The sequence below is a fragment of the Phycodurus eques genome, chromosome 7 (assembly GCF_024500275.1).
Source record: "Phycodurus eques isolate BA_2022a chromosome 7, UOR_Pequ_1.1, whole genome shotgun sequence".
Taxonomy (NCBI): Eukaryota; Metazoa; Chordata; class Actinopteri; order Syngnathiformes; family Syngnathidae; genus Phycodurus; species Phycodurus eques.
Window position 1 is genome coordinate 7,032,484 of NC_084531.1, and position 13,842 is coordinate 7,046,325.

General features: G+C 41.5%; 1 protein-coding gene across 1 annotated transcript; it reads left to right on the forward strand.

Annotated features, from left to right (window-relative positions):
• The first annotated feature begins 127 nt into the window (after window positions 1–127).
• Window positions 128–11,591, forward strand: coq8b (coenzyme Q8B). The gene is made up of 16 exons (XM_061681472.1): window positions 128–225; window positions 814–995; window positions 2,900–3,041; window positions 3,162–3,367; window positions 3,722–3,788; window positions 3,865–3,936; window positions 4,113–4,232; window positions 4,340–4,425; window positions 5,398–5,538; window positions 5,621–5,702; window positions 7,212–7,305; window positions 7,838–7,979; window positions 8,165–8,272; window positions 8,368–8,433; window positions 10,119–10,205; window positions 10,702–11,591. Coding segments are annotated over exons 1-16 (1,902 nt in total). The 5' UTR covers window positions 128–224; the 3' UTR covers window positions 11,008–11,591.
• Window positions 11,592–13,842: the final 2,251 nt, after the last annotated feature.

The window sequence follows — 13,842 nt, forward strand, 5'->3', positions numbered from 1 at the left end:
CGTTCACATTTATTTTTTTTAATTGGTCCAATAATTACGACCCTTCTCTTCGGGCTTGCAATGATTATTCTTGGGAGATGTGATTGGCTCGTTATGATGTTAGTCAAACTTTCACTTCCGGGTTTCCGTAACGTTGAAAAGCATACAGTTTACCTGCGGTACAGAAAGACCACGACCTCAAGGGTCGATTGCAATATATAAGGTGAACTGCCCCCTTCTGAAAAAGTAGGTATATACATTTGTTATTAGTTTATTCGTTAATACGCTTGGAGGAATAGTTGTACTTGTGTCAATTTCGCTCGTGTCCATCCTGTTACCTTCGCGTTAGACAACATGCTTGGCATGAAAAGGCGGTCATTGTTTGAGCTAGCTATAGTAGCCGAGGTTTTAGTTTAGTGTTGTCACTTGTGCCTATGCAGGTACTGTACACAGTACTCGAATGCTTGCTACATTAGGCCGGGGGTGCGGACACGTGACATTATAACCATTAAAACATTAAGAAGACAGGTTAAACCATCCAGGAGACTAAGAAACAAAGCACAGGATAATATTGTTTACTTTATCAACGTGAAAAACGTTGATAAAGTAAACAATGTTAGGGTGTGCTTTTTTCCATAAAACGAAATCCTGGTTCTTAATGTTTCTCTCTCTCTCTCTCTCTCTCTCTCTCTCTCTCTCTCTCTCTCTCTCTCTCTCTGTCTGTCTGTCTGTCTGTCTGTCTCTCTCTGTCTGTCTGTCTGTCTGTCTGTGTGTGTGTGTGTGTGTGTGTTTTGTCATTCTCATTGTATAACTTATCCACCTCTCTGTCCACAGTGATGATGTCAGAAGTCCTACAGGTACTACGCGGGGCAAATAAAGTGGGATGTGCCCTGATCACCACCCAGGGGGAACACCTCAGATTAATGGCCTGTAACTCCTCACTGGGAGCTTTGGTTAAAGTTGCTCAGGATGTGACGGAAGGCCTGGTGGGCACCTTCATGGGTGGCAGCAACCCAGTAAGAATTCTTTATACTGTATTTTCCTTGTACAATTGTCAGTATTTTAAGTACTATACTATATGAGAAAAGTATGTGTATTTTAAAAACAATTGTAATTGTTTTAAAGGGACATTTTATGAAGAATTGACTTTTTAATTGCTTCAAGATAGATCTCTGGAGTGCCTGCCCACCCAATAAGTGTGAAATTAACGGTCCCATATTTTGGCGACTTAGTGACTCTCTAACATGGACTTAGTATAAAAGTGTCAATTTTATCTTAAAAACACCTACGTTGGCGGCACGGTGGCCGACTGGTTAGAGCGTCACAGTTCTGAGGACCGGGGTTCAATCCCCGGCCCCGCCTGTGTGGAGTTTGCATGTTCTCCCCGTGCCTGCGTGGATTTTCTCTGGGTACTCCGGTTTCCTCCCACATCTCAAAAACATGCATGGTAGGTTAATTGAAGTCTCTAAATTGCCCCAAGGTGTGAATGTGAGTTCGAATGGTTGTTTGTTTATGTGTGCCCTGCAATTGGCTGGCGACCAGTTCAGGGTGTACCCCGCCTCCTGCCCGAAGATCGCTCCAGCACTCCTGCGACCCTTGTGAGGATAAGCGGCTTGGAAAATGGATGGGAAAACACCCACGTTTTGTCATATGAGTGTCCAGAAAAGGCCCCTCTAACAGCTACTTCTGTTTGACCCAGTTTTGTATCCGCTTTGTCCATATTTGGCTAAGACCCCACGCTTTCCTCTGATTTGTTGCCTCCGTGGAGAAGACCCACATGTGAGACGCGTGTGACGTGTTTGTTATGTTGGCCACGCTGGCTCAGGAGCGGCGACGTAGGCGGAGCTCTTATCTAGTGACGTAGATAAGCTAGAGAAATTTTAATGATTATATTTAAGGCCTCTCGGCAGAAAAACGTCTGGAACTCAGGAATGCATGGATACTTTTAATTCATATTTCAAAATGTTTACTGAGGCACCATAGAGTCAATATTACGTCCCAAATACTAGAAAAAGTTCATCTGGTAAAATATGGATCCCTTTAAACAACCTATTTCTGAAAATGTCTGTGAGAGAGCTGTAACAGTGGGGCATAAATCATTTAAAACTGTTATACTTACTAATGTACTTAATAGTTGTCCCACACAGAGTTTCTCCACCCATGATATGAACAGCTAGCCTGGGCGCAGATGTACCTCAAAACAAGCTAATTTCATCCAGCCATCCATTTTCCGTACTGCTTATCCTCACAAGGATTGCGGGGGTGCTGGAGCCTATCTCGGGTAACTCTGGGCGAGAGGCGGGGTAGACCCTGAACTGGTCGCCAGCCAATCACAGGGCACATATAGACAAACAACCATTCGCACTCTCATTCAGACCTATGGGCAATTTAGAATTTTCAGTCAATCTACCACACGTTTTTGGGATGTAGGAGGAAACCGGAGTACCCAGAGAAAATCCACACAGGCACGGGGAGAACATGCTAACTTTACACAGGAGAGGCCATATTTAAACCCGGGTCCTCAGAACTGTGAAGCAGACATGCTAACCAGTCGGTCACCGTGCCGCCCCGGGCTGATTTCAAATAGATTAAAAAAAAAAAAAAAATGGTGTGTAAAGTTTACTGCTAGGGCATTGGGGTAATTTGATGAACGTGTCTCACAGTCACGTGTTATTAAGACACCTGAAAATTGTTTTAAATTATGAAAAAAATGAATGTCTCCTTTAAGAAATCAATTTACCTTCTACTATAGTTTTCTGCATATTATTTACAATGCATCCATCACTTGGGATTTGTGAATTTTGTAATGAGCTCCATTCATAAAAATGTCTGAAAACAACTACTGATGAATCAAATTATATGGATAAATTGTAGATGTAGTTTTGTAGCTTAATTACTTTTCCAACCATGTCCTCCTCAGCAACAGTCAGTCAAGGAGGATGTCTTTCCTGACATGGAGGGCTGGGAAAATGTGGACCCTGATGAAGCTACCAAATGGGCTACGGGCTCAGAGTTCCCTCCTGATGTTAATGACAAACCACATACTGATGACAGTGCTCCAGGTATTGTCTGTTTGGTTGAACTAAAGGTATTATAGTTGACTCAATTGATTTAGACGGTAGATGTATGTCATCCCTGCACCTCACCCTGCCTGTGATTAATCCAGCTATCCTCTATCATAGGTATGCATCCTGGCCCAGGAGAGGCTTCGGGGGGTCCAGGTTGGTCAGGCCAGAACACCCGCTTCCTCCACACAACTCTTGCCTCGCACAGATTCTATCACCAGACCAGATGTGTCCATGATACAGTGGTGACCAGACTCACACCAGAAGATATCAAGAAGGCCAGGGAGGCCAAGCAGGGTTTGGTTAAACCTGCTCGACAGAGGGTGGGTCAAGTTACTCACTACACTGTAAATTTTAAGGTTATTGTCAAGTCATGTTTTTTAATTTAATGGGTTATTGTCCCACTGACCCTCCACAAGAAATACATAGGTGAGTAAATTCCATGACTACGGTTATAGTTCACTGTTATCTTTGGGCTTTTTAAGTGCTGCCAATGCTTGTATTGTTTCCTTATTTGTAAACACTGTTATAGCATATAATTCGGTTTACTGTTGTTGTATTTGTGGTCATGATTCTAAATATGTTTTCAGTAGAGGCACTATAATTAACATTCTGTATGATGTGCATATAACAGGTAATTTCATGTTTACACTATGTTGGGGTTTGTCTTTCTTTAGCTTAATGACCGTGCCAGAGAGAGGAAGGTGCCTGCAACAAGAATCAGCAGGCTGGCCAATTTTGGAGGTAAAAAGAATACATTGTGTGTTTGTACTTGTGAAATTTGGCAATACACACATCATCAAACACATCTCCGCCACAGGACTGGCAGTGGGTCTGGGGATTGGTGCCATTGCAGAATTAGCAAAGCAGTCACTGGGAGGCAAAAGAAAAGGTAATTTCCTTCTGTGCTAACATTCAATGAAAATGGGTTTTAGGCCAGCAGAAAGGTACCGATAAGTTGCTTGGAGACAGGTTTAACCTTTACATTAAATCAAACCTTTTAAAGTGTGTTTAATGTTTCATTGTCCTACTTTTCATACACACACGTTGTTCACTCTCTTTTTGTAGATATGAATGCCTTGCTAGACTCCCCCCTCCTGTCAGAAGCCAATGTGGAGAGAATTGTCAACACACTCTGTAAAGTACGTGGAGCTGCGCTTAAGATAGGACAGATGCTAAGCATACAAGGTACATACCACACTTGTGTAATTACTGGATAGTGGTACTTGATACTTTAATAAAAGTGAGTGTTCAAATATTTATCCAACAGGCTTTGCATATTTTTTACTCCCCAGACAACTCATTCATCAACCCCCAGCTTCAAAAGATCTTTGAAAGGGTCCGACAGAGTGCAGACTTCATGCCAACCTGGCAAATGAATGTAAGCAAGAATGATGCAAAATTTTCAACTGTCAACATCTTTGTTGCACAGGCACACAGTGTATCTGTAACACAGCGCTTCACTTTTTCCACACATTTTGTTGTTGTAGCCTTATTTCAAAATGACTTGAGTCCTTCAGTTGCCTTTCACCAAACTCCAGGCGGACTGCCATGTGCCTTTTACTAAGGAGTGGCTTCCCTCTGGCAGCTCTACCGTACAGGCCTGTGTCGGTCAATTAGTCATGCCTCCACCTCACTCTGCCAGTGCTTAATCCAACTGTTACGCTTAGGTTGGGAATTAAAACGTCATTGAATTGTACATGGGCACAACATATTGTGGGTCATTCAACCGAACCGCACATCTTCAGTGTCAGAAAATGGCGGCAAATCTTTAACAATAAATGGTCCCACGGCACAGGTTAATTTCTCGTGTTTACCTTCAGTAGAATGGCAGGTGTGTTCAAAAGCATTCTCAATTGACACGTCTTTTTGCTGGTGTTAACCATTTCAAGTCGCTCGACTGTTGTGTGTCCAGAAAGCGTTATATCAGGTTAAGAACATAATAGGAGAACCTTGGTCACGTTGCTTGTGTCTGTCAACGGTTTTTAATCCCTCGTCATCGGGTTCAATGTTAAAACTGAAATTAATCCACACCGGAGATTTGAATAAAGATGGTGGTCTTCTAATTTTCGTCTCTCAAATACTCCGCTCGTGCCATTGGTTTTAGTTTTAACGCGTTCGTGAGCTGCACTTTGAAGTCACAACTGTGAGTGGGTAAATGCGCAACAGGCACACATGCAGAGCGTCAATGCAAAGTGAATTGCATAATTGAAAAACCTAGGTCCATAAGGGTGAAACAGCGTGCAGCCGAACTTAGTTTTGAACTTCATGGCAAAGGTCATTAATACTTATGTGCTGTACATGTCATTTTTTATTTTTATTTTTTTTATTTCCTTGTTCACCATACTTTTAGAATGCTTTAGAGAAAGAGCTGGGTCCAGGTTGGAGAGAGAAGCTGTCATCCTTTGAGGACAAACCCTTTGCCGCAGCTTCCATTGGCCAGGTGCATCACGGGGTTTTAAAAGATGGCAGAGAAATCGCAATGAAGATCCAGGTAGGTTTGAAGTGTTATGACTTAGCCTCTGACTTTCTCGTCTTAATCAATGCTGATGATCTTTTTGTTTTTTTTCCCCCAGTACCCTGGAGTGGCAGAAAGTATCCATAGTGACATAAACAACCTCATGTCAGTACTGAAATTGAGTGTGGTACTACCCGAAGGTAACACCTTTTTTTTTTCCCAGTTTTAAATGTAAATTGGATTATTTTTTTTTATTTTTTTTTACAGGCTCAGTGCCTCAATATTTGTTGTAAACTACAGTATACCAGATTTGTTTTATTTATTAAACTGTGAGTGGACTGCATACGGTTTTGGTCTATAGTAATGATGTCCCGATCACAGTTTTTTGCACCCAGAGTCTGCATCTGAGTCACTTGATTTTTAGTATCTGACTATATTGAGTCCCAATGTGATACCTCAGCAATGCATTAAGAAAAAAGAGAGCAAATCCAATTTTAATTTTTAGTTATTTGAATAAATGTACCCCAAAATGGTACCTTTTTATATGGCTATAATCTAGTGCAGCAGTCGTTCGAACCAAGTAAACAAAATCTTTTTTATGCATATCAGTCGCGCTGCACAAAATAATGGTTCAAACAAATTGCATTTAAATACCCCATCTTAAATAAACAAACAAACACTATTCTAAAAAATAAAATACCAGAAATTCCACACAGTGCAGTAAGTAGGAATTATAAATAAATACATTTCATACATTGCAATATTTTAGAGGTAAAACTGAGTGCTTAACTCCACTTCAAGCAATGAACATCAACAGAGTTGTAACAGTCGTTACTAGGGTAATGTAGCTTCCTAAATGTGTGTCATCTGGCAGTGCCTTTGTATCAGGTGGCACTTGATGAGCACACCTTCTAGTAGATGGATGCATTTTATATACTGTAGCTCCTCTTTTTTTTTTTTTTTTTGTCAATTAACTTACCCTGGAATGATCAGTAATACGTGGTCTTCCTCTTTTGGTTCATGTACAAACAAAATAGGTGCTGTACAACAAGTCTTAAAAGGTTGCACTTGTGTGGACACAGTCTTTGTGGCTTTTGTCTTTTTCACACCATCACATAAACCCGAAAAGTTTCATTATGTAAGCTAAGACTAAGCTATTGCTGCTCCATTTGGCGATGGGTAAAATGCAGAGAGCAAATTTTGTGTGCATGCGTGCATGTTCATGACAATAAAGGTGATTCTTCTTCTTCATTTGTACCTCGGAATTATTTTGTCGCTTTATTTCCTTTAAAAATTGGGGAAACGAAAAAAGTCAGCTCTTTTTCACTCAATACCGATCATCTGAAAATTACATGATTGGCCGATTTCTGACTGAATCAGTACAAATCTAGGGTATAGGCAAACAAGTTTCTGAGCATTTTTAGTTTACTCCACGGGGTGGTGCTATGGTTGCAACTCCAATGCTTGCACATTATTGTTACATTCTTAAGAAGTAATTGTTGGACAGATACTCATTATTAAAAACAGGAATGCGGATACTTTTGTTGAATCGGCCCCAGTTTGCTTATTCTTAACATTCACAATCATTCTTTCAGAGTGTTTCGTTGTTTGTTTAGTTACAGAAACTACATGGTTGCATTTGAAGACAATCATGACAACTTTTCTTTGCGTTCCAATCCTTAGTTTTGCACATATTTCTTCTCTTCCAGGCCTCTTTGCAGACAGCAGCTTGGAGGTTCTTCAGAGAGAACTTGCATGGGAGTGCGACTATGAGAGGGAAGCTGAGTGTGCCAAGAAATTCAGGTACATTGGTTTCCACTGAAGTCCATTCTGAGTTTCTAATTTGTCAGGATGTTGAGTCAAAGCCAAAATCTATTAAAATGGGCATGTAATTTGTTCAAGGTGTCACTTATTTACTGCCCGATATAACAACATGAGTACTTATGAACAAGAAAAACATACGTCTCGCAACCTGACTGTTGTGGGTTCAATCCTGAGCCGTTGTGATCATCTCGATGTGTCCTTGAGCAAGATACTGAACCTCCATTTGGGAGGACACAGGAGATGCAGCATCACTGATCTCAGAAGAACTCATTTAAATTTGGTGCAAATCCCAACAAAGGTGCATACTATGGAATAAATTTTCCGTTTGACCATGTGGGGCTGTTATGCATCAGATTATTCCCCCCAAAAAAAATTGTTAGGTGTGTCAGTCGGCAACCACTTGGCAATGCACATTACTGCCATGATATTTCACACACCAGAGTCAGGAGTCAGTTTAGAATTGCACTTTACTGAGAGTTATTGTATTTATATTTGTATCTATGTCCTCCAGATCACTGCTAGAGGGAGACTCATTTTTCCAGGTTCCTGAGGTGATCGATGAAATGTCAACCCGCAGAGTGTTGGCGATGGAACTGGTGCAGGGGGTTCCGCTAGACTGCTGTGTGGACTTGGACCAGGAGACCAGGAACCAGGTGTGACTCAATGCAACCCGTTTTAGATAAAAGGCAGATGGGCTGATCTCACAAAAGGGACTTCTCATGTTAAAAACACTGTCATTTTAGATTTGTGTAGTATTAGCGAGACCCATCAGACAAGAAAAAGACATCACTCTTGTGGTATTAATTATCAAACACGCATCTCTTTCCCAAATTTCCAGATCTGCTTCAACATCCTCCAGTTGTGTCTCAGGGAGCTTTTTGAGTTCAGGTTCATGCAGACAGACCCAAACTGGGCCAACTTCTTTTACAACTCTGAAACAAACAAGGTAAGAAAGCCTGATACGTCACACACATACTAAAGGCTGACTCGTATGAAAAGCACTCAACATATGCAGACAAAAAATAATAATAATGTCTCCAGGTGGTTCTGTTGGATTTTGGAGCATGCAGAAGTTACCCGGAATCATTTACAAATGACTATATAGAGGTAAGCTGGATCCAAATATACAGTGGGTACGGAAAGTATTCAAACCAACTTGGAATTTTCACTCTTTGTTATATTACAGCCATTTGCTAAAATCATTTAAGTGAATTGTTTTCCTCATTAATGTACTCACAGCACCCCATATTGACAGAAAAAAACAGAATTGTTGACATTTTTGCAGATTTATTAAAAAGCAAAAACTGCAATATCACACAGCCATAAGTATTCAGACCCTTTGCTCAGTATATAGTAGAAGCACCCTTTTGAGCTAATACAGCCATGAGTCTTTTTGGGAATGATGCAACAACTTTTTCACACCTGGAATTGTGGCTCCTCTGCCATTCCTCCTCACAGATCCTCTCCAGTTCTGTCAGGTTGGATGGTCAACATTGGTGGACAGCCATTTTCAGGTCTCTCCAGAGATGCTCAATTGGGTTTAAGTCAGGGATCTGGCTGGGCCAGTCAAAAACAGTCATGGAGTTGTTCTGAAGCCACTGCTTCATTATTTTAGCTGTGTGTTTAGGATCATTGTCTTGTTGGAAGGTGAACCTTCGGCCCAGTCTGAGGTCCTGAGCACTCTGGAGAATGTTTTCTTCCAGGATATCCCTGTACTTGGCCGCATTCATCTTTCCTTCGATTGCAACCTGTCGTCCTGTCCCTGCAGCTGAAAAACACCCCCACAGCATGATGCTGCCACCACCATGCTTCACTGTTGGGACTGTATTGGACAGGTTATGAGTAGTGCCTGGTTTTCTCCACACATACCGCTTAGAAATAAGGCCAAAAAGTTCTATCTTGGTCTTATCAGACCAGAGAATCTAATTTCTCACCATCTTTGATTCCTTCAGGTGTTTTTTAAGCAAACTCCATGCGGGCTTTCGTGTGTCTTGCACTGACGATAGGCTTCCGTCGGGCCACTCTGCCATAAAGCCCCTACTGGTGGAGGGCTGCAGTGATGGTTGACTTTCTGGAACTTTCTCCCATCTCCCGACTGCATCTCTGGAGCTCAGCCACAGTGATATTTGGGTTCTTCTTTACCTCTCTCAGCAAGGCTCCTCTCCCCCGATTGCTGTTTGGTCAGAGGGCTAGCTCTAGGAAGGGTTCTGGTTGTCCCAAACGTCTTCCATTTAAGGATTATGGAGGCCACTGTGCTCTTAGGAACCTTAAGTGCAGCAGAAATGATTTTGTAACCATGGCCAGATCTGTGCCTTGCCACAATTCTGTCTCTGAGCTCTTCAGGCAGTTCCTTTGACCTCATGAGTCTCATTTGCGCTGACATGCACTGTGAGTTGTAATGTCTTAGATAGACAGAGGTGTGGCTTTCCTAATCAAGTTCAGTCAGTATAATCAAACACAGCTGGACTCAGATTAAGGTGTAGAACCATTTTAAGTATGATCAGAAGAAATGGGCAGCACCTGAGTTAAATATGAGTGCCACAACAAAGGGTCTGAATAATTATGGCTGTCTGATATATCAGTTTTTTTTCTGTCAATATGGGATGCTGAGTGTACATTAATGAGGAAAAAATGAACTGAAATGATTTTAGCAAATGGCTGCAATATAACAAAGCGTGAACAATTTAAGGGAGTCTGAATACTTTCTGGACCCACTGTATAATTGGGTTTCAGTTGACTTAACTGTAGGTTTAAAATTTGGTGTGTCTTTGTGTGACCGCAATTGTATACAGGTAGTGCATGCAGCTTCTGTAGGTGATCAAGCCACTGTTCTCTCCAAATCCAAAGACTTGAAGTTTCTGACAGGTTTCGAGACCAAGGTAAGATAAAATAGTTTCTCAGCAGTTCTGCTCATTTATTTTTCATAAGGCTTAGGCTCCAACTGTCTCTATTTTTACGACATATAGGACCCTTCCTCTGCTTGATGTGGATCTCATATTCTCCAACACAATCCCATATCTGTTGTGCACATTTTTTGCGAAAGATCAATGTTACAGATTTATTTGCCCATGTCATCTTGGAGAGCTTGATGGTGAGGTGTGTGCACTGTATGTGTCATGTGAACCAGATCCCTCAGCCAATGTCAACGCCTGACCACACAAATGTCCAAATGGATGACTGGACAACAATTTCCATTAGACATTCAGTATGCAAAAAAAAAATAAAAATCTTCTCAGAGGAGTGGATGTTCAAGTCCATATTTTCTTTCCGGGGGCCCAAGGGTTTTATTGCGCATCATATATTTGTTTGAGTTTGGAGTGGTGGTGCATTTTAGGATGCACGCAGAGTTCATTCTGTCCCCATGTTTTCCCCCAGGCCTTCAAAGAAGCTCATGTGGAGGCTGTGATGATTCTCGGTGAAGCTTTTGCATCCTCTGAGCCATTCGAATTTGGCACCCAGAGCACTACCCAACGCATCCAGAGCCTTGTCCCCGTCATGCTGCGCCACCGCCTCACTCCTCCACCAGAGGAGACCTACTCCCTCCACCGCAAGATGGCCGGCTCCTTCCTCATCTGCTCCAAACTGAAAGCACGAATACCGTGCAAGGACATGTTTCTGGATGTGTACAACGCCTACAACCAGAGGAGGCAGGCTGAGCAGGCAGCCCAGGCCATTGCTTAGACAACTCCCAGGAGATTTCCAGTCCAGAACGCTTGGATGATGTGATGGATTACAATCTCTCTGACTCTGCTGTTGTTCTCTTATGAGTACTGTATTCAATTTCTCTTTTTGTCTCAGTTTGGCTGCTAACTGCTCTTTGTATGGTAGTATAGTATTAATGTCACTCCATGACTTCTCAAGGTTCCACTAAGCTCTCATGACTGTATGTATATGCCATCATATTGTCAACAATTGCATGGACATGAAATAGTAAAAAAATAATGTTGGTGTGGCTGCCCAGAAAAACCTGTGGTTAGCATATTTGTCTCACAGTCAAAGGTTCAAATCTGTGATCGCTTTGTGTGGAGTTTACATTCTCCTGGTGCTTGTGTGGGGTTTCTGTTTTCCTCCAACACTGCAAAAACATTTACCGTATGGTAAATTAATGAAGGACTCGAAATTAAATACAACTCCTGGCAAAAATTATGTACTCACCGCTCCCGGACCATAATCATTTAAATCATGCTCTAAAAAAAATTGTGATTGACTTCAATAATTATTATTATTATTATTATTTTGTAATAAAGTGTTTCTTAAAGCCAGAAGGGTGATATTTTGAATAACATCAGTGTCTTGCCTTTTTTTAAAATTAAATTTTTATTTTTATTAATTTACTTTTTAATAATCATCCTCCAGGAGTGGCGATTTCATCCTTTTTGCTGTTGTAGTTGTGAACATGAGTGTGAATAGCCAACCAGTCTAGGGTGTACCGCTACTCTTGCCCGTATTTGGATGGGATAGGCTCCTGTAATCCTGAATGGAATAAATGGTAGAAACTGGATGGATGGATAATCTTGGTAATTTAAACTGAGATAGGAATATAAGCAATCTGCATGTTTTTTGGAAATACTTTGAATGATTGATTTGTATATCTGCCTCACAGTTCTGAGGACCGGGGTTCAAATCCTGGCCCCGCATGTGTGGAGTTTGCATGTTCTCCTCGTCCCTGTGTGGGTTTTCTCCGGGCAGTCTGGTTTCCTCCCACATTCCAAAAACATGCATGGCAAGTTGATTGAAGACTCTAAATTGCCCATAGGTGTGAATGTGAATGTGAGTGTGAGTGGTTGTTTGTTTACATGTTCCCTGTGATTGGCTGGCGACCAGTTCAGGGTGTACCCCGCCTCTCACCCAAAGATAGCTGGGATAGGCTCCAGCATGCCCGTGACCCTTGTGAGGATAAGTGGTACTGAAAATGGATGGATGATTTGTATATCCCACAAAAATTGCCCTGCTTGAATTCGCCAATTTGCATGTAGGCCCCCCAGCTGTCTCTTTAATAGAACCATTTGTACAGTTTATGCAGTACAGTATATTTCACTTGCATGCACAGTTGTGGAAACAAACCATTTTCAAAAGATGTGTTCCCGACGGCCATGGCATTCCCATTTGTCTGGGACGTAGTGTGTCGTGGAATCTGGGCCATTTTCTTCTCTGTATTCAAGTCTTAATACATTTTCTCACACTCTGTCACGGTACCTGTGACGGGCTGTGTGGGTGTGTGTGTGTGGGGGGTGCTGCTGCTGCTGCTGCTGCTGCTGTTGCTGAGTCCCGGAGGCTCAAGGGCGCACCATGGTTCGGCTCATGGTCTACCACGAATTCCAGTACATTGCCTCCTGGGAGTTTTTCACGCTCTGATCAAGATCTGACACGTTTTTCACATTCTATCAAGGCTTTCTACTTATAAAACCTGGACACCCAGGAGCTTTAGAGCAGGTTGTGGCCATGGCAGACTTGATTGAAACTCCTCTTCACCTCTAGAGTTTGCATCAAACAACATCTTACTAAGGGGGCATTAGGTCAGTGCGGGGTGTTCAATCAATGTTTGATCATTTTAGTTTTCTGTTAACAACCAATAATACACACACACAAACATGCACACACACGTTCAACATTAAGTCTAATCAACAGATAAAGCACAGCGGGCGTTGTAAAATAAATTAAACAAATAGCTAAGCTGTAGAGGAGTTGTCGGCAGCGAGTGCGGCTACGATCTCATCTTTAAACCCCAGGGTATGGGGCATTTAGATTTTTTGAAAATAGTATAAAACTTCTGCAAATCAACAACTTTCTATCAAAACATGCCAGGGAGGTTACAGAAGATAAAAAAAGAGACAAATGAAACAAATATTAAATAGAATGAAAGATCATATATAACTAAACAAATATGTTGTAGAGTTTACAATAATTATAGGATTTTACAGCTTTTGGTTCGTACAGTTAGATATGGAGGAGAAATATATATATATATATATATATATATATATATACAAAAAGCTGCATTGAGTTTGGTTTCTTGTGGATACATTTAGATGTATGGATATAGAAATGTGCTCGAATAATAAGCAGGTTGATTAAATCAAATTGTGAGCAGGCAGTCTTTTCCTATTCAATAATACCAAGTAACACATACTTCAAAGTAAGGAGAAGCGGGGACTAGTATGGTCTATAATGAATCGTGACAAGTTACCACAAGCTGCTTAGTGTGTGGCCATGTCCATAATAAATGGACCACAGTTTCTCTTACGGTTCTTAAATCTTTGCAGGTAGAAATTGGTGGGCTAAATTCTTGTATCGTTTTGTTGGAAAACTCTTTAATTTTGTTGGTGATAAAAAATGGATGTGGCAAGAGGCCAAACCTTATCCCAGTTAATACCTCCTACAAAAGCAGACCGGTATGACAATGCAGGAGGTGTGCGCACAGTGTCACTGTTCTTATTTCTGCTGTTGCCTGTAAAGCTTTAATTTGATGTGATCTTTTCCCACTTTCCATGGAGGAGGTGACGTCAAGTGGAGACA